Here is a 21155-nt window from a genome sequence, read left to right as displayed (position 1 = left end):
TGAAAAGAGGGGCTGCTGTTTGTATTCCAACACGTTTGTTATGCTTTGCTGAAGTGTGTTTACACTGCATTGCCAGTGATAATACGAGGGATTGTTTTTGTACTAAACATAGATGTGTAATTGCAGAGCGCTTTGGAGAGTGCAGGAGTTCTGTGTGCAGAGTGTTGCCTTTAGCAAGGCTTCACTTGCAGCTGTCAGCACCTCTATAATGCTAGCCTGCATTGGCTTTCCTTACCAAATGAAATGGCAATGCTGCTGTAAAAAATGGGAATGAATGGGTCTGTTCAGGGGGTCATTGATGGGGCAGCCATTGTGCAAGCTATTGGTAGACTCTTACTACATTTCCGTATTTAGACCACAATGCTATGAAACAATACACACTGCTTCTGGTAACCCATTGCAGTCCAGTGGGGCTATATGTATGTCAGTGTGTAGGACCGCTGTTATTCAAACTCAGTTGCATTGCCATGTCTGCTGTTAATGCTCGGTTCTGCTTATGTGTTTTGCTCATGGTTTCTTCCAGGTGATGCTTTGAGATTCTGTAATGTTAGAGTTATTGCTCGGTGGTCGTGTTTTTCTGAGAGGGTTGGCAACAGTGCATAAACCACTTGAATGAAATGCACAGCATTTCTATAACTCATAAGATGTGTATGAGAACTCCTGAGATATATGAATAGTGTGTTTGTAACCAATGGGTCTTCTGTGTCAGAAACAGCTGTGTGTCAAATGTGTTTTTAAAATGGTCATGAATAAATCCATGCAGTAAATACAGTGTGTGTATAATTAAATAAGTGATGAATACAATCCAATGGGGACTGTTGAATTAGTCTGAACAGTGGCAGCTCGAAATCCCACACCCTTGAAACATTACATTTGAACCAAATCTGTAGTTTTACTTACTTTTCAAGACAAACAACAGAACACTGAACAGACTAGATCATTTTGGTCCGAATCCCCTTTTTATGATTTACAGCTGCACACTGTTTCAGCTCAGTAGACCCCAATGGACTATTTACTCCAAATAGTCGCTGGTGCAATTTTGTTATGAAAGGAAAAACAGCTCACATTACAATCCTCATGCAAATCCGAAACCACTTAAGTAAATACTCTGAGGTGTTTATTATGTCTAGTTTGATCACTTTCTTGGGCAGGTTTTTCCATTTGAATCATGCCGATCTGGAGTATAGAGCTGTGAGAATCTTGCTCATTACCATATAAACACTCCAGTGCTGAGTGGAGGCGTGCATGTTCTTGTTATCATGTTTTAAGCTGTGTTCCTCTGTCTCTCCTGGTGTTCCTCAGACTCTGCAGAGAAGTCCAATATGGAGCTGATAGCGCTGAGCTGCTCCTGTGTGGTCGCCACACTCTTCTGGCTGTTCCTGACTCTCTTTATCCGCAAGCTGAAACGGGTGAGCGCCGCTCAGGGCTGTTATTATTATTATTATTATTATTATTATTATTATTATTATTATTATTATTATTATTATTATTATTATCATCATTATTATTATTATTATTATTATTATTATTATTATTAACAATCATTTATAATGTATTCATTTATTATTATTACTATCATTATGATTATTTATTAATTTATTAATGTATAATTTATTTATTAATGTATTTAATAATAAAGTATTTTATTTATTTATTTACAATTAATGATGATATTAATAATAACTAATTTAGTTTAGGTTAAACCAGACATCGTCGGCACTTTGCACCAACAATAACCCAATAACCGACAGAAGTGGTAAAAATGCCATTGCTGTCATGTCTGAGGTGCAGTTGAGAAGTGATTGAAGTCCTCCTCATGCTGAACACCAGCATTAGGCGTTTGGATATTGGACCATATTTGAACACCCAGTGGTGCGTTACTGCTTTCTTAAGACTACTTTATAGAGATACAACTTAATATGCTTAACTTAAAGTTAACCTTATCCATTTCTCCAGAGTTAACTATACAAAATATTTCAGCTATTCGTTATCATATATAGTAAAAAGCAAGCTGGACCAGTATGTGTGGATATGTAAACCAGCGACCCCACACACCACAAGCGAGCATCTTAACCACTATGCAAAAGAGCCGGGCTCGTCTGCATTCGTGGTGTTAGAGCTTTTAACCTCCTCTCATCTCACCGAGAGAGGAGAGAGAATCTGTAACGGCACTGCATCACACAGCACTGCCCGTTACACATGTAGCAAGGAGGTACTGTTCAGTGTGATATCTCCTTTAGTTATTTTAATACTGACCACAGCAGATCTTTGTGTTCCAAGGCCATGGAAGCAATCGCCCATGTAAGGGTTTTGTCGTGGGAAGGCCATTTTAAAAAGGCTGTGCACTTCAGTACTGTATGCAGTGCCATCAGCCCTTACTGTAGATAAACAACTACGTCTTGAATCGCTGCTGATTCTTTTAAAACCTTGATGTGACCCAAGGGATTATTCAATGGAATACAACACTTATTTGAATTTATTTATAACGCAGAGTAAGAGAAAGAGAACGCTGCCAAGTTTAGTTGAGTGACCTTCCTGAGGGCGGACCAGAGCGGTGCTTGTGCGTGTCAACAAGAATCTGAAAGAACTTTAAAAAAAAACAAAAAAAACACATTTAATTGATAGCTCTTCTTGATAAACAAACCTGAAAGCGAAAGTGTCGAGACTAGTGTAAACACAAGTCTGGCAGGCTAAGCAAGGGGCCGCTGATGAAGGATGCAACTCATCATACAAAGACAACACCCTGGGAATTTGGTGAGCCCCCAGTGAACCCAGAGGTTTACTTCAGGGGCAATGGCTGATGTCCTATTTGCACTGGACATTGATTGAAAGAATACCTGATCTTCTTAACATAGCTGAATGGTGTTTTTGTTCTCCAGCCCAGTTCTGCGGAGGTGAAGCTGGACTACCTGTCGATCATCATGGATCCAGGTGAGGTGCCCCTGGACGAGCAGTGTGAGAGGCTGCCCTACGACGCCAGCAAGTGGGAGTTCCCACGAGACAGACTCAAGCTAGGTACCATGCGTGACCCCTCCCACTCCCCCACTGCTCAATGCAGAGACAACGGCTGAGGCGACTTCCCATAAGAGGCACTGCTGTGATACCAGCGATTTGTGTTTTTTAAAACATCCTCCCCACCACCACCAAACTGAATATAACCAACTGCCTTTATCTCTGCTCCACCTGGGGGCTTTAAATAGCAAGCTGAGGAGTTTAAAAAGACTGCAGAATCTCAGAAAATGTATCCAATCACAGCAGTGCCTCAGTTGAAACCACACCCTCGTCCCTCCCCCAGGTCCATTCCTCTGATGGGAACTTACCTCAACCTAGAGCTTTCCTGCAATCTCTCAAAAGAGAAAAAAAGTTAGACGCCTAATTGAAATTGTTTTATGTGCTGTTATTTCATGTATTTATTTATTTATTCATGTAATTTAAAAGGGTCACTTTGGGGGTTATAAATGATTATGATTATGATTATTTTAAACAGTAGATTGTAGATTTTATATAACCATGTATAGCAGAGCCCTAAACTACAGCGTTGACTTTTTTTTTAAATGACCCTCAATCTCCCTCTTCCTTCTAGGATTATAAAAAGATTTCCTATAAGCATCCACTCTGCCCCCAACCTGACATGTGATCTGCAATATAAAGGGTTGTAAAAATTCTCAAAGCAAAGCCAGTCTCAGTTTGGACATCTCAACACTTGTTTTTGATTCTTTTTCCAGACTGTCTTGTAAGAGCAGGTCTGCGGTGTCTCTTTGTGTCGCCTCTTCGGTTTCTTTTCTTCTTTTCATCAGGGCAGCTGCCTGAGCAGTGCAGCAAACAGCACACAGGTGCAGCAAGCAGACCAGTCTTACAAGTGTGTGCATGACAAGCTGGAGTTTCAACAAGTTTCAATAGATAGCTTCTTCACTTAACCCTTTCATGTATGGGGACAGATACAAAAAAAAACCTCTAGTCCTTATATGGGGATGTGTGGAAGATGCAAACGTACGATGACCTCATATGAGGATGCCATTTTTTCCCCATATAAAGCAATGGAAAAAATGGGGGTGGGGGGGGGGGAATCAATTAAAAATGTAATTAATAAGGGCCTAAAACAACAATAGCGGTTCACATTTCTATAGTGCTTACAAACACATTTTCCTCTATTTTCAATATTTCGTGCATGAAAGGGTTAATCAGATTATATTAACGTGGGATGGATTCGTACTGTAGTAGCGCCGCATCGTGCAGTTCAAATATAAGACAGTATCACAGTTACCTGAACCAATGTCTTCTTCTTCTTTAGATTCACTTTGCATAATATTTTCTGTTTCAGTCATGTCACATCCTGGTGACATTTGAACAGAGAGGCCTCAATCTGTGTACGAGAAACCCCATTTAAAAAGAGGAAAAGCAGCTACAGTACGTGTGGTTACAGAACCCTCAGTTCCGTGCACAAGGTTGTAGGTTGTCCGTATCGCAGAGATACTTCCTGATTGTTTTGGCTTGAGTTTTGTATTTATATACAGTCATGTGACAAATGCATTAGAACACCTCCCCATCGCTTATGTATTTTGGATTTGTTGTGTATATGAAAGCATACCACTGGAACTGAAAATCTGGGAAAATTGTCAACATGGGCAAATTAGTGTCTAATTTATGATGACTTTAATAAGCCATTGATCTCCCTCTCCAGGAAAGTCCCTGGGCCGCGGTGCTTTTGGGAAGGTGGTGCAGGCAGCAGCGTTCGGCATCAAGAAATCATCTACCTGCAGGACTGTGGCTGTCAAAATGCTCAAAGGTACCCCATGCTGCTCTGCAGTCAGACTGCACTCCCCACAGAGCTGCGGATCGATGGTATAACGCCTCTCCCCTCCACTGCATCACGCTGCTCTGCACTCTCCCCTCCACTGCATCACGCTGCTCTGCACTCTCTCCTCCACTGCATCACGCTGCTCTGCACTCTCCCCTCCACTGCATCATGCTGCTCTGCACTCTCCCCTCCACTGCATCACGCTGCTCTGCACTCTCCCCTCCACTGCATCGCGCTGCTCTGCACTCTGCCCTCCACTGCATCACGCTGCTCTGCACTCTCCCCTCCACTGCATCACGCTGCTCTGCACTCTCCCCTCCACTGCATCACGCTGCTCTGCACTCTCCCCTCCACTGCATCACGCTGCTCTGCACTCTCCCCTCCACTGCATCGCGCTGCTCTGCACTCTCCCCTCCACTGCATCACGCTGCTCTCCACTCTCCCCTCCACTGCATCACGCTGCTCTGCACTCTCCCCTCCACTGCATCACGCTGCTCTGCACTCTCCCATCCACTGCATCACGCTGCTCTGCACTCTCCCCTCCACTGCATCACGCTGCTCTCCACTCTCCCCTCCACTGCATCACGCTGCTCTCCACTCTCCCCTCCACTGCATCACGCTGCTCTGCTCTCGCCCGCTTCTCTGTCCGCTATGGTTTGGCAGCTGTCCTCCTACTCCTTTTTCTTTGGTAGTGTCTGATTTCCTCCTACAGTTCAAGGAAATAGCCGTCTTACCAGCAGAGGTTGATAAAGCAATTCCAAAGTGTGATACAGGGTGTATCATACCCAGATTCCACTCATCAACGGAAGCGATTCTGACATTTCTGAATTATTATTATTATTATTATTATTATTATTATTATTATTATTATTATTATTATTATTATTATTATTATTCACCCCATCCTCTCTGCTTTGCTAATCGCATGTTGTTGTTATTTTCCACCAGAGGGCGCTACAGCCAGCGAGTACAAAGCCTTGATGACAGAGCTGAAGATCCTGAGCCACATTGGACACCACCTCAATGTGGTGAATCTGCTGGGAGCCTGCACCAAGTATGGAGGTGAGGGACCAGCGCTCCACACAGAAAGCAAGGGCACTTGAACATGTTAACACAATGAAGCATTGGTTTAATTGTGCTATAGTATACATATGGACCTCCCCTAATAAACACATACATATATACATACCTACATACATACATACACACAAAGCTAATGGAGGCATGTCACACTGCACTACACTTTGCTCCCTTTAAGACTGCTAGTGCTTCTGTCTTTACCCCGTCCAGAATTCGACGCAGTAACATGCGGGTTGGTGCCTGTTTATTCTAGATGGTTGGTTCTGGTCCGACAACTATGTAAAAAATGATTGGCAGTCAAGGGGTTAAAATACAGTCATTTCTGTCTCCCCCACAAGGCCCTCTGATGGTGATCGTGGAGTACTGCAAGTACGGAAACCTCTCCAACTACCTCAAGAGCAAGAGAGACGTGTTTGTGCAGCACAAGGTAATGAGCAGTGTAGCACCTCCACTGTGCAAAGCAAGCCTGCCTGTGTTCCGTTACAGTGTCTGATAGCGGCTCTCGTTTCATTAGGGACTGCTCCCTGTCACACAGACCCCTCCCGGAGCCTTTTCATGATTCCCTTACAAAATGCAATAAACAGCAGTACAGCTGTAGCTAACTGCAGTATAATGCAGTGGACACAGAAACCTTCCAATGCAATACAATGTACTGGTTTGCAAGTTTGGTTTATAAAAAAATATGTATTTGCTCTATATATGACAACACATATAGTCTGGGCCAGCATTCCAGGTGATGAAACCTGGGACCTGAAGGCTAAATGAGATATCAGATCACGTCTTGAGCTCTGTGAATGGACATGTGAATGTGGCTCTGACTGCTACGGCCCCTGGAGTTCTCGATGTGTTTCTCCTTGCAGGACTGGGCCCTGCAGACCGAGCCGATGAAGGAAGATGCACCGGCAGCAGGAGCTCAGAAGCAGCGCCTGGCCAGCATGACAAGCAGCGAGAGCTTGGCCAGCTCGGGCTTTGAGGAAGACAAAACCCTGAGCGACATCGGAGAGGAAGAGGAGGGTAGGTATGGGTTCCTTCCTGCCGCTTCAGAGCTGGAGGTATTTTTAATCCATCTCGTGGATCTCTGCACTCCTTCCTGATTATCAATCTTACAAACATCCGTGGGAGACTATAATGGGAAAAATATGCAGCGTGGCGGAGCACGTATGTAGACATAGCACCGATAGTGGTACGTGATATCACTGGGTTTGCATTGCTATGGTATGATCAAAATCTCACGTACAGGAACTTTGTGAGCTATTTAAAGAAGCGCTTTCTTTTATATATATATATAAAATAAAATATACTTTTGATATCCGTGAATTTGTTAAAGCCTGCTTTGGTTCCTATGAAAGTTTGATGAACTTCTGTATTTATTTTTATTCTAAAAACAAACTTTTTAAGTAAGTCTTTAAATGAGTTAAATGTTCTTTAAGCAGCCTAAGTGAAAAGATAAGGTTTTGTGAATCAGGCCAGCTATCCTGCTGGTAGAGTTCCTCTGCATTGCAAGCATGCTGGTATTATTATTTAACATGGTGTTACTGTGTATAACTTATACACATGGATAATTAGTGTGTGGGAACCACAAACAACAGTCATGTCTTGGAATCTGAGATAGCAATGCAAAACACAACACTGGAAAAGAGCTTCATTTTAAAATCCTATTCAAAAAACCATCCACACTGGACTGGAGCCACACTACAAGAAAATGATAGGATTGAGGAAAACCGCGTTTTAAATACAGTACATGACTCACACAGAATTGTGTGCTAAGTACCTGCAGTGAATATTACTGCACTGCAGCATAATGTGCGGTTAATTAACCTGTATTGTGAAGTGTATCGCCTCTTATTTATTTGATTTTTGTATTATTTTGTTTTTTTTTTGCAGATGCTGATTCCTTCTACAATAAAGCGATTGCGATGGAGGATCTCATTTCCTACAGCTTCCAAGTAGCGCGGGGCATGGAGTTCCTGGCATCCCGAAAGGTCAGGGTGCGGACTGTAGAGAAGTAGATGTGCTAAGCACTGTGAAGACCAGTATGCTGTGTGGCAGTACAGTCTGCAAATACAGATACAAAGCACAGGAGTTTACTTCTATTGGTCATTGAAAAAACATGTCACTTTTGCACAGAGCACAATATGTCACCATCTGAAAGAATAACGAGGTATGGTAAAGAATATTAATAAACATGGCAAACCAGGGTAAACTATGAGAAATGCAGAGTAGAACCATGGAAAAGCATGGGGGTGAACTGCACAAACACTGTAGCAAACTTTTATAAGGGTTACCCACTATAATCCTGGATGACTCACAGACATTTTTTGCTGGAACAGTTAGTAAGCATTGAAAATAATGATCTTTGCAGAAACAACTAGAAAGAATCATTCAGATCACGTAAGGGATATGAAACCGGAGAGTTATGAAATGGTAAGAACATCAGGTGGCTGGGTGGAGTGTGTTTCAGTCTGCTCAGAGTCGCACAGCGAAGCCCTGTCTACTAATGCCCTGGCCGGGATGTTTAGGCTACACCTTCGGATTCCAGAGGACATCTTCTCTGTTGTTTTCAAAGGCTGGGCCTGAGGAACTAGCACAGACTTCCTATACTCCTCAGCACACTTCCCTCACTGAAATTCACAATGAGCTTTTTCTTTGTTTCACATTGTCAGACAAACTGTGTAAATAGTGATATCAGGAATTAAAAGAGCTCCATTCTGATTGAGCCGTGATGCGTGTGTGTGTTTCTACAGTGCATCCACAGAGACTTGGCAGCAAGGAACATCCTTTTATCTGAGAACAATGTGGTCAAGATCTGCGACTTTGGCCTGGCTAGAGACATTTATAAGGATCCTGATTATGTCAGAAAAGGAGATGTAAGTCCAGGTTTGGTGTTTCATATCTTTTTTTGTTTGTTTTACTTCGTGCCAGAACTGGACATCAAAAGGTCTGGGATGCTCATAATTACAGAGAAGTGTACCAGGTTTGGACAGGCTGCATAGATAATGGAGGCTGATTTCCAAAACTTGAAGTACAAATGTCGGAAGCTTAGCTGAAAATGGAAAGCTAACATAATCGTATTAATGATGCCACTGACCACTAGGGGTGTGCAGAAACTCGGAATTGCCTTTTATCGGCAGGTATTCAATAAATCCATTCATTAATGTGTTGATTTCAAAACAAGAAGAGCTGTCCTTCCCTCACCTTTACAATTGAGTACCAATCAATGGTAATTACCCTCTGCAGTGAGTGTTGTAAAAGCCGACTGGAAGCGAATTCTCCTCTCATCCGGGGCGCTGACATGTTTACTGGTGTGCAGAGGCCGTAAACTGACTTTTCATTGGATGAGAGGAACTTATTCTTCTAATCTGCTTTTAAAACACTCAATAATACACATTTATTTGCTCAGTGGCTGGATGAAAAACAGATACAAAATCACTTTAAAGCGAGCTTAACCTGGAGCTGTGCTCGAAGTCTGCTAGTTGCTACAGACACAATCAAAGAACAAAGGTTCTTAGAGAAAATAAATAGATGCCTAATTACTGCACAGTAACGCTGTTGTTTGTGCTGCCAGCTATTCTGATAAGTGAAATTAGCTCTGATAATAATATGAAGGGCCTGTGTACCAGATTAGCGAGGGCTCTTTGTGGTCTGTCACCATCTCTGATGCACTATACATTTTTAGCTTATTTACTAGATATGAATCATTCAACTGTGCCTGCTATTTTCAGCAGTGCAGCACGGAAATCGTGCTTTTAAAAATATCTGTCAAGCTATGAATCATACTGATCCATTATTGCTACTAAACCCTCCATGATTGTTGAACTGGACAGCAAACTATTTTCTGATTGAGGGTTTAAGAGTACGTAGCGAGGTTCTGAAAAATATAGTGTTGCGTGTCCCCAAGTGTTGCTACAACTGTTTACTGTACAGACATTTTTTAAAAGAGCTTCGAAACAGACTTTAAAGTTCCAAGTGTAAAAAGTTGTCAGGATGCTAACAATGAAAAAAGCAATGACAGGTACGTTATTTAAACAGTTGTATGAACATTTGGGGACGTGGAACGCTGTATTTGAACAGTTGTATGAACACATGGGGACGTGGAACACAGTTGTATGAACACATGGGGACGTGGAACAAAGTTGTATGAACACATGGGGACGTGGAACACAGTTGTATGAATACATGGGGACGTGGAACACAGTTGTATGAACAAATGGGGACGTGGAACACAGTTGTATGAACACAAGGGGATGTGGAACACAGTTGTATGAACACATGGGGACGTGGAACGTCTTTAATTTGCAGTCCATTTATTAAGTGCGCTGTTTAAAATGTATTTTTTTCCACAGTCAAACGGGTTTAAATTTGAGCACATTCTAAGTGGCACAGTCAATGAAAGTCATTGCAAAGCCAGTGGGTTTGATTTGGGCACATTCTAAGTGGCACAGTCAATGAAAGTCATTGCAAAGCCAGTGGGTTTGATTTGGGCACATTCTAAGTGGCACAGTCAATGAAAGTCATTGCAAAGCCAGTAGGTTTGATTTGGGCACATTCTAAGTGGCACAGTCAATGAAAGTCATTGCAAAGCCAGTAGGTTTGATTTGGGCACATTCTAAGTGGCACAGTCAATGAAAGTCATTGCAAAGCCAGTGGGTTTGATTTGGGCACATTCTAAGTGGCACAGTCAATGAAAGTCATTGCAAAGCCAGTGGGTTTGATTTGGGCACATTCTAAGTGGCACAGTCAATGAAAGTCATTGCAAAGCCAGTGGGTTTGATTTGGGCACATTCTAAGTGGCACAGTCAATGAAAGTCATTGCAAAGCCAGTGGGTTTGATTTGGGCACATTCTAAGTGGCACAGTCAGAAAGTCGTTGCTAAAGCCAGTGGGTTTCTTCTACTCTCTACAGGCCAGGCTTCCTCTGAAGTGGATGGCCCTGGAATCCGTTTTTGACAAGCTCTACACGACTCAGAGTGATGTGTGGTCCTATGGAGTGCTGCTGTGGGAGATCTTCTCTTTAGGTCAGTACAGAACGTTTGAGAGCAGCAGCGGGAGGTCGCTGGGTGTGCAGCATGACCGTTCCTCTTATCAGATTGACCTCTGACTGGCCGCTGCTGCTTGTGCACTGACCCATCCATGTTATTGTGTTTAGGAGCTTCTCCGTATCCTGGCGTCCAGATCGATGAAGATTTCTGCCGCAGACTCAAAGAAGGGACAAGAATGCGAGCTCCGGAGTATGCAACACCAGAAATGTAAGCCCAGCACAGTACACATAGCATACTGGGACACTGCTGATGTGAAGTGATTGTGATCTAATCTGACGGCTCCCGGTGATTGGTATTAGTGATATCTGTGAGTGCATGTGACCCAGTCTGGGTTTCCTCTCCGGGGTCAGGGGTCTGTGTAACAAGCTGAGTTTCACCGCACTCCAGAAAGACCAGCTTCTAACCTCGTTGGGTGGATCTTGAGTGTCCTTGGATGCAGAGCTGTTTGCTGTTTTTTAATTCTCTGTACTCTCTCTCTCTCTCCCTATCTATCTATCTATCTATCTACCTATCTATCTATCTATCTATCTATCTATCTATATATATATATATATATATATATATATATATAGAGAGAGAGAGAGAGAGAGAGAGAGAGAGAGAGAGAGAGAGAGAGAGAGAGAGAGAGAGAGAGAGAGAGAGATGTGAGGTTTATAGGAGGGTTTTGTCTGCACCCTTACGGTAAACACTGTATAGCACAGGTTTGAAGTCTGTATATCTGTATATAAGTCAATTTTCCTTGAGACTGTATATATATATATACAAATAGTGGTACATCAATTGTTATCAATTTACTACCAATGCAGAATGACTGTGTGTGTGGCACAAACGTTTTTCATGTGGATTGCAAAAACTTGCTCTGGGGTAAACCCCCAGACATGCTGTTCCACAGCCAGCGTATAAAAACAATATTTATATATACAGGTAGATATAATAATGCCTCAAACAAAACAGAATACAAAATAAGAAACACAAGAAGTAAGTGATGAGATAGTAATGTTTACAATGTGTTTGGCCGCTGTGCTGAAACCGGCTGAAACACAGGTGGGAGGCTAGCTGTGGGGATGTGTGAAAAACAAACAAATAAGATGTCATTCATTTCCCTATTTTTAGCTTGGGCAGCTGATGCTGTGGTAACATGCTGCCCATGAAACTTCATGCAAAGGAAGCTAGCTGCTGTAGCTGTGAAAGGGGAAGTCACAATAGCTGCATGGCTAATTGGACCTTGAATATGTAGAATGTGTGTTTAATCGGCAAAACCTTTTCTTACAAATGGCAGTTCCACCCTACTGTCTGTGTTTAGAAAACTGATATACCTTACTGTACAGGCACTCCTGTAGTCCCTGAAGGTTTTAGGTGAAATCCTGTGTATTGGACAATGCGAGTCCCTGTTCACATTGTAAATTGCGTAATTTTATTTAAATATAGATGCTCAGAAACCCTATCCTGTGAAGGAGTAAATTACAAAAAAAAGAACAATAAAACCTTGCACAATGGAGGTTTGAGAGAGTAGCTCATACCCAAACGACAGTGAACAGTGGTAACCCTACCTCCATATTGACTCCGATTATCAAATTCAGACTAACTAACGTCAAGAAACACAGAGTAACACTATTTAATCTCATTAGTAAGAAGGTACCTTACTGGTCCTGGTTTCTTTGCTCTCCTGGTTGTTTGAATGTGTGAGTTCTTTAACGTCGCACTGCCTTTCTCTCCCTGTAGTCTGCACACTGAACACACAAGTTATTTCCCACCAGCAAAAAAAAAAAAAAAGGATCTGCCCAAGACTCTCTGGACAGCCAGCTTGTTATCCTTTTGATCAGCTTAGTGTGCTTTCCTATAGCTTTCAAAAACATGATATCATCACCCGAATAGATGAGTCCCCTGTACCAAATATCAGGGTAATGCATTTTAACAAGACCAATATTTATTTACATATTTGTTCTTATCCAGTTTTTTTGGTCTGAGAAAGATGACTGTACATTGAATTTTATTTCGTGAAATTTAGCAAAGACATACCTCATTGGTTTTTGCATACAAACCTTAGAATTATTATTTTTTTTAAATATATAAATTTGTCTGCTTTCTTTAGCCTTCTATGGCATACAGGGAAAAAAAGTAATATGGTGACCTTTCAAATTTATAGCTTTAAAACATTTCTTTACATCTATTCTTTGAAACAAATGCATGTCTTCTGGAAAAATATGAAGATATAATTAATTACATACAGTAAAAAGCCGGACCCACATCAGATCTGGATTGCAGGGCAGGGTGAAAGCACACTGGCAGAGGGGTAGAATGGGGTAGCTGTCCCTCTCCCTCTCCCCTTCCCCTCTCTGTCACCTCCCCCCTCCCCTCCCCTCCCCTCCCCTCTCCCTCTCCCCCTCCCTCTCATCTCCCCTCTCCCTCTCCCTCTCCTCTACCCTACTGTTCTATGAGTTAACTTGTCACAATAAAACCACTTCCATCTATATTGACTGTTTTGTTTGAAATCATACTTCTGCTACTGATGTTGCGCTGTGACACTGTTGTGCCTGTTGAACGATACATGAAACAAAGTTACTATTGAAAACAAAAGAAAACACTTAGTAGAAACTGATATACCTTGGACAGTATGGCACAGCGCAGGGCTTCGGTCTCTCAGATTGTCCCTGAATGTTACAGAAATGTGTCGTGTGTTTGGGAATTTTGTGTTAAATAGGATAACAAGCTGAGAAACCAGCCATCCACCACAACTAACATGGAATACATGATTACAGATTGCAGATGATTACAGCCTGTTGCTTTTGGTCCCTGCAGTTATGGACCATGCTGTCGTGCTGGGAGAGTGACCCTGATTACAGCCTGTTGCTTTTGCTTCCTGCAGTTATAAGACCATGCTGTCGTGCTGGGAGAGTGACCCGAAGGAACGGCCGACCTTTTCTGAGCTTGTGGAGCGGCTGGGGGATCTGCTTCAAGCCAATGTGCAGCAGGTATGCCAGCTCTGATGACACAGTCCGCAGCAACACTTTTCATGAAGCACTTGCTGAGCTCCAGAGTGCACACAGTTTGGAGCAGTTGTGTGAGATATGAGAAGCAGAACGGAAACACACCCTTCGAAAATAACATCTTCTTAATGCCACTAGCGCTCTTAACAAAGTTGTGAACTAGTCATTCTTAAAATGAGTATTTTTCTTTTTTAAGGTTGGTGTTTTTTTTGTTTCTAATCTATCTCTCAGCATGTACGATTGCACATGAAAAAAAAAGATTTGTAACCTGAATTTCCATTTACCTGGGTTAATAACGAATAAACACGTAAACTTTGTACCCGGTGCATGCTCTTTATAATTCAATCCCACTGCATGTGTTAGTGTAGCATGTCAAATTCCCTTTGCTATACTTTATAATGCATAGAAGTCTTTGCAAGGTAAATTCTCATACCCCATTAGAGTTCACATAAACAGTTAAAATGTCTAAAGATTCAATTTAAACAGTTTAGATCTTAAAACTCATACTCATCAGTTTCCCATTAATACACGGCAGGTATATCAACGCAGGGAGGCCACAAGTTTTATAAAAGTGTGATACTGAATCTGGAGTTTGACAAACTCTTTTAACGATTCCATTAACACAAGACTGTGTCCTCCTTGCAGGATGGAAAAGACTACATTCCCCTAAATACCCTCCTGACATCGAGCAGCCCCGCTGCCTGCTCCAGCTCCTCATCCTCACACTGCTCTGTGGAGGAAGAGGCTCAGGACTCGGGCTCCACGTTCAGCTATGAGTGCTCAGGGGGCTTTGGGTATGTGCTGAGAGGCATTACAGCTCAAAGGCAATGGGATAGATAAGGGAAGGGATGCATTAGCTACACTAGACCTCCTGGCTTGCTAGTTGAAGTCCCAGTCTGAGTCATTCTCCGAGAGTTAAAGAAAACCCCAGAAAGCATGTCAAATGAATGTGAAGCATTAGCGCTAAAGGAATGCAGGTATGTTCTGTATTTATCTAATGATAGCAAGCTTCAGTGTGAATAAGAAGACACTGAACTGGCAGCTGTTTGAATACTCCTTGCTTATCTTACATTGTTTTTAGCATTAGTAAAATAATTGTGAACCGTTGCAGGTCCTGGCTTTCTTTGGTGTGTTTTTCTTTTTTCTACAGTAGATATTAAAAGACGTACTCATCAGGTTCCCATTAATACATTCCAGATACATGAACACACGGAGGGCACAGGAGTTTAACACATTCGAAGAGCTCTCGCTGAGGGACAGAGCGCTCCCTCATGTAAGTACAGTACAGGGCTGTATCCAGCGAGCTCAAGCAGGACTATATCAAGGGGATTCATTAAAGATACTGTCATAGAGCTTCATACCGCAGTTTGATGTTATCAGGAGCCTATCTGATAAATCAGTTTTTTCCAATCAACTCCTATTTGTTGAAAGAGGTCAAAACTTGAACCAGACAACTAAGTGATATATTTCAAGTTCTCTTCAGTGTGTTTTGTATCTCATTTTGTAACATGTTTTTTTGGAGGCAATGCTTTGAGAATATGGCCCGTAATGCTACAAACCAATCTGCACCCGTTTAATCACTATGCATGGAGAACGTAGCGCTCTGAGTCAGCACAGTTCAGTTAAATCTAAACCAATCTGCACCTGTTTAATCACTATGCATGGAGAATGGAGCTCTGTGTGTCAGCTCAGTTCAGTTAAACCTCTCTTGTTTGTGTTGCCCGTCTCTTCATGTTCCCCTGCAGCACTGACCCGCTGTTCCTCTTGTCTTTTAAAAGCAGGATTACCAGACGGACAGTGGGATGGTCCTGGCCTCTGAAGAGTTCAAGTGCCTGATGTGGAGCAGAGGCAAACCAAGACACTCCTCCTCCCATTCCTTTGGGTAGGTGTGTGTGGCCAAACACACCCTCTGTGCTAAACACCTGCCCTGAGTGCTGTGCAGGAGAGACCAGAGTGCCAGAGTGGCACAGTCTGGAATATACAGTACTGCTATATTGGCATAATCTGGACTATACTGCATTGCTGACGTAGTAGCAGGGAGGTTAAAGCCATTGCAGTCTATTACTATACATTGAGAGAGAAATACATCACATCAAAACAAACCATAATCCATTCCAATAGTCAGACTATAATAAAAACAGCAATGAATTGATTTTAAATTTGCATCCCCAGATTTGATCTATTGTTCTTCAACTGGGGTCCAAATAGCTACCAACTGATCTTCTTTGTTACTAATTCAGAGAGTCAATCTTTGTGTAATTGGATATTTCAGCTGATGTATCCCCCAGTTCGGAGGTAGGCTTGTCTGACAGTTTCTGATCTGTGTTCTAATGCAATGTGGAAAGCTATCCTGCCTGGACCTTGTGAAAGCACACACACACGCTGTCCTGTACGTGCCAGGGGTCCTGAGACCTCTGCGCCCGTGTTGTTTGGTTGCTCGTTGATATCACTTGGCACACTTGGATTGCATTCACAGGAAGCTCCTTAGAGTGCACATTGAGATCCTTCCAAGCTGCTGGCCTGTGTAAACACAGTTCAATTGATAAACACGTTACCCTGCTATCAGAACGACACTCAACCTGTTCCATTAACCCTGACCCATTTGAGCTTGTCAGAGCAGCACATTGTTCAGGGTGTTTAATGACGGCGGGACGTGAGCATAATTACAAATCCTTCCTGCCCCCCCCCCCCCCCCCTCCTGAGATGGGATGATTCGGTTAGAAAATCTAAAATAACTAGCCTTCATCACTGGCAGAGTTCATTTTAATGCATACGCTGATTAACAGGGTAAAAAAAAAAAAGCTTTCAGGGAAGCCTTTACTCCAGCTTATCAGCAGCATGTTTTCATAAAGGCATGCTGTGAAACTGCAGCCCCTCTGAAAGAGTTACAGTAGTGTGCAAATGTATTTGAAAACCTCAAGATTTGTCATTGATATCCTTAATATACCTACCTGCATAAAAACCTCTGGGTGTGACAATTTCAGTTTCCGGTCAGTAATCGATGATATAGAAGCAATAGGCACTCGTATGAAAATGTTAGACAACTTTGTGCTTTAATTAGGCATCTTCAACAACTTCTAAAAAGTTTCGTGACTTTTAACATGTGTGGCTCTGTGTTCTTTTTCTATTTTAAATGAACTGCATGTGTGGCTTCTTAAAGCCATCAATTAAATTAGGCAATCACTCATTTGACAATTTTGACAATTTTCCGGGAGTTTCAGTTCCAGTGGTTTCAATTCCTATGCACAACAAATCAAAACCACAGAAGCAATGGGGTGTTGTAACACATGTGCACACTGCTGAACTGCAGAAGCAATGGGGTGTTATTATTATTATTATTATTATTTTTTATGACGCCCTTATCCAGGGCGACTTACAATTGTTACAAGATATCACATTATTTTTACATACAATTACCCATTTATACAGTTGGGTTATTACTGGAGCAATCTAGGTAAAGTACCTTGCTCAAGGGTACAGCAGCAGTGTCCCCACCGGGGATTGAACCCACGACCCTCCGGTCAAGAGTCCAGAGCCCTAACCACTACTCCACACTGCTGTGTTGTAATACATGTGCACACTGCTGAACTGCAGAAGCAATGGGGTGTTGTAATACATGTGCACACTGCTGAACTGCAGAAGCAATGGGGTGTTGTAATACATGTGCACACTGCTGAACTACAGTAGCAATGGGGTGTTGTAATACATGTGCACACTGCTGAACTGCAGAAGCAATGGGGTGTTGTAATACATGTGCACACTGCTGAACTGCAGAAGCAATGGGGTGTTGTAATACATGTGCACACTGCTGAACTGCAGAAGCAATGGGGTGTTGTAATGAATGTGATGTATCTGGGTGTAGCACTTCATTAATAAGCAGTGCTTTTAGAACATCTCTCAGCCATGCTTTATTTGCTGTTCCATTATTGAGTAATAACAGAATGGCTGGCCTCCCTAGGAAACTGCAGCGTGTGTCTGTTGTACTAAAGGGATTGCATCATTTTGTTTTGCAGATTGAAAGCCGCAAGCAAACGCAAGGAGCCCGTTCAGTCAAACACGTACATCAGCAGCTGTGCTCTCAGGGAGCAGGACTGTGGAGCAGCCTCCTGCAGCAGCTCCATGCAGGAACCCTGCTGCTCCCCACCCCCCGATTACAACGCAGCAGTCTCCTTCTTCCCACCACTATAAGACCTTTTTTATTTCCCTTTTTATAAACATGTATTTCTAAGGTATGTGTTTTACTAACGCCGGCTTCCGGGACCACTTACTGACTGGAGCAGCTCCTTTTCATACTGCACTTTCTTTAAGGGTTAGAGAACATCGCCTCGCTCTCCTGGTGTTGTTGCTTTGCTGTGCAGTCTTGCATTCTTGTTGGCACAGTATTCTCTAGTCAAAGCCAGCGCAGTTCTGGATTTCTCTGCTGATTTCTTTATGTCATTTCAGCTTAGCAGTGACTTAGGGGTCACAGCATGTTACTGGGGAATCAGCGAGTTGATTAATGACAGTAAAGGAGCTGTTGAAGGACAGATTCTCTGAGCAGCTTTTTTTATAACATAATATCTCCAGCTGTGGGTTCTAAACTGGGTCTTTGTGAACACTGAGCAGGCAGTGCTGGCAGAGTTGAAAGGTCACATTGTCATATGTTTTTTAATGGAATGAGGGAAGGGTGTTCATTAACCCGTAAACTAGTAAAGGAAATTAAAAATGTTATTTGATTTGAAGCTACTTACTCATTATTACTGGCCTCCCTTTTTAATGTGTTGAAAATCTGTTAGTTCTTTGGCTTAAAAAAAAAAAAAATCAATTAGTCTTTGCAAAGAACCAAGTGTGTTCAAAACAAGGTAAGGGGAGGATAAGGGGCAGTGGATGTGAACCCCTTTGGTACACGAGGAATTAAGCAGTGGTTCAAACGCTTTCTTAAAGTACAGGGTGATTAGAAAGTAAGTTTACCACATCAATGCACCATATCATTGAGTGGTAAGCTTACTTTCTAATCACCCTGTCCATTGTCAATGAAACTGGTTTGTAGGTTTGCTGTTTAGTAGGCATGGCTCAGCCTTGACTAATTTATATATATATATATATATATATATATATATTCAAATTACAACTGCAGTACAGCTACTAAGTATTCAATTATCTGCGCTTAATAATTTTTTATATTTTTATACAAGAAATAAAAGTGATGTGCTGTTAGGGCAGATTATAACTCAATAGCTATTTTACCTTTAAGTTGATAATATCAGTATTATTGTGTATAGGAACAAGATTATTTAATTTTTTTAAACTGTATTTAATAATAAAACTTGTACAGAGACTTTGGAACTCACCCATGTGTTACCTCTATTCTCGCATGTATATACGAGTAACGGCTGCATACTTAGTTGCCCACGGAAGTAATGTCACTGCAGCAAAAACGGCATGTGCAAAAATAAACTGAGGACAGAGGCACATCCGTGCCACAGCTCTGAATATATCAATAGAGCTGATCAGTAAATACCATGAAGTGGGCGCATCATACATGGGATCAGTCAACTACCTTTAGCAGATGCTGGGTATGTAACATCAATGCGCCACATCGGTCACTTTTGTTTGTAATGGTAACTGTTTTGTAGAAGAAATATTCATGGAAGCAGTAACAAACTACAGGGCGTCCAGTCACGCTGTAAAGCCCAGAGTGTATTTCATTATAAATCACTTGAGAAATCATCCTCCGGTAAGGGGCTGTCAGAACTCCAGAACCTCTTTTCTGTGTAGATGTTATCACGTGCACAGAGCGACATGTTTCACTCATAGAATTCCAGGACCTCTATTTTTCTGTATAGAGTTATCACGCTCACAGAACATGTTTCATTCATAGAATTCCAGAACCTTTTTTCTGTGTAGAGATGTTCACGCCCACAGAACATGTTTCATTCATAGAATTCCAGAACCTTTTTTCTGTGTAGAGATGTTCACGCCCACAGAACATGTTTCATTCATAGAATTCCATAACCTTTTTTCTGTGTAGAGATGTTCACGCCCACAGAACATGTTTCATTCATAGCAGTTCCCGAGCACACTCTTCATTTTTGTGATTGATGAGGAGTTATTACATCATGTGTACAGGGTGTCTTTATATGTTTTATAGCAGAAATCATTTTGAATGATTTGAACAGCCAGACACCGCACAAGTGATGTATTAATTATAGTATGACCGGACACCATGGAGTGTGCTATTGATCTTATAATATGGCAGAAGAAACACTAGGGGCTCAATCCTATTGCACGGTCATATAAGGAATATGCGATGGGATGTTGCTTGCCACTCCACGCCGTTTTATAAATAGACATTACATACACACACAAACTGTTTTAATTGTTTTCTGGAAAACAAAAACGGATCCATTGCCAGATATAATCTAAGATGACGGTATAACAAAATTATGTTTTGACAAAAGTCTAAATGGGGAATCTTTCACCTCACTAAAACAGGGAATAAGGAATTGTTATTTTAAAGCTGGGACTCAAAAAAGGAAAAAGTGGAACTTGCAAGTATGTTATTGCTGTATTGCACTCAATATTCATTTGTACATAAAATATTTACATATTGAGAACTGGAAACTTTTTAAAATGTATTAGTATTTTTTATCCTTGTAAACAGGAATATGCTAAAAATAAAATTGTATAATTCATAAATGTACTACCAATTAAATGTATATAATAAAATATTTCCATATACCAAGTGCATTGTGTGCCGCATTAATTCATATTTATCTGTCAATTAGTAATGCTGATAATGCAAACCCCCTACACTCCTAACATGCAATGTGATTCCTCTCATTTACCGAAGCATGGCAAGCAGTACCTGAGACAGGTGTTTCTGCTAATTCCTCTGCTGTTGAAAATGTACCCGTTCCTGCCGGGTCATGCTGAGATATGTGGATGTCCTGTGTGTGGGTGTGTGGGCTGGGAGGCATGTCATGAATCTGAGTGGACCGAGATGTCTTGAAATCACTCGTGCTATGAAATGTCCCTAATTTAAACAATAGAACTGCGGGAAACATCTGGGAAATATGGTGCAAGACCAACAGCACACTTAATAAGAATTGCAGTTGTAAAGGAATAAAAGCTGTGCCACAAATCACATTAACGTACACCTTTCAAGGCATAGTGGCTCTTCCCAAAATAAAAAGATCCTTAAGACAGCCAGAATGAGAGCAGAGACTGTACCAATAATATCTGAGGAAGAAATACACACATATGGACACCA

General features: G+C 41.8%; 1 protein-coding gene across 3 annotated transcripts in view; it reads left to right on the top strand.

The window, feature by feature from the left end:
• LOC117407053 (vascular endothelial growth factor receptor 1-like) overlaps nucleotides 1-20628 on the top strand; it is a 59598-nt gene extending 38970 nt beyond the window's left edge. For 2 of the 3 annotated variants that reach the window (XM_059030710.1, XM_059030708.1), the window contains 15 exons: nucleotides 1303-1409; nucleotides 2880-3015; nucleotides 4682-4786; nucleotides 5747-5860; nucleotides 6217-6305; nucleotides 6739-6892; nucleotides 7763-7860; nucleotides 8623-8745; nucleotides 10781-10892; nucleotides 11024-11123; nucleotides 13783-13888; nucleotides 14549-14697; nucleotides 15101-15176; nucleotides 15682-15785; nucleotides 17917-20628. In XM_059030710.1, the coding sequence (XP_058886693.1) occupies nucleotides 1303-1409; nucleotides 2880-3015; nucleotides 4682-4786; nucleotides 5747-5860; nucleotides 6217-6305; nucleotides 6739-6892; nucleotides 7763-7860; nucleotides 8623-8745; nucleotides 10781-10892; nucleotides 11024-11123; nucleotides 13783-13888; nucleotides 14549-14697; nucleotides 15101-15176; nucleotides 15682-15785; nucleotides 17917-18091 (1748 nt within the window). In that variant the 3' untranslated portion in view covers nucleotides 18092-20628. The remainder of the gene's footprint in view (nucleotides 1-1302; nucleotides 1410-2879; nucleotides 3016-4681; nucleotides 4787-5746; nucleotides 5861-6216; nucleotides 6306-6738; nucleotides 6893-7762; nucleotides 7861-8622; nucleotides 8746-10780; nucleotides 10893-11023; nucleotides 11124-13782; nucleotides 13889-14548; nucleotides 14698-15100; nucleotides 15177-15681; nucleotides 15786-17916) is intronic. The other variant, XM_059030709.1, reaches the window with a different exon arrangement.
• Nucleotides 20629-21155: the final 527 nt, after the last annotated feature.

This window comes from Acipenser ruthenus, chromosome 9 (assembly GCF_902713425.1).
Source record: "Acipenser ruthenus chromosome 9, fAciRut3.2 maternal haplotype, whole genome shotgun sequence".
NCBI lineage: Eukaryota > Metazoa > Chordata > Actinopteri > Acipenseriformes > Acipenseridae > Acipenser > Acipenser ruthenus.
This window is presented reverse-complemented; position numbering and strand designations above follow the sequence as displayed.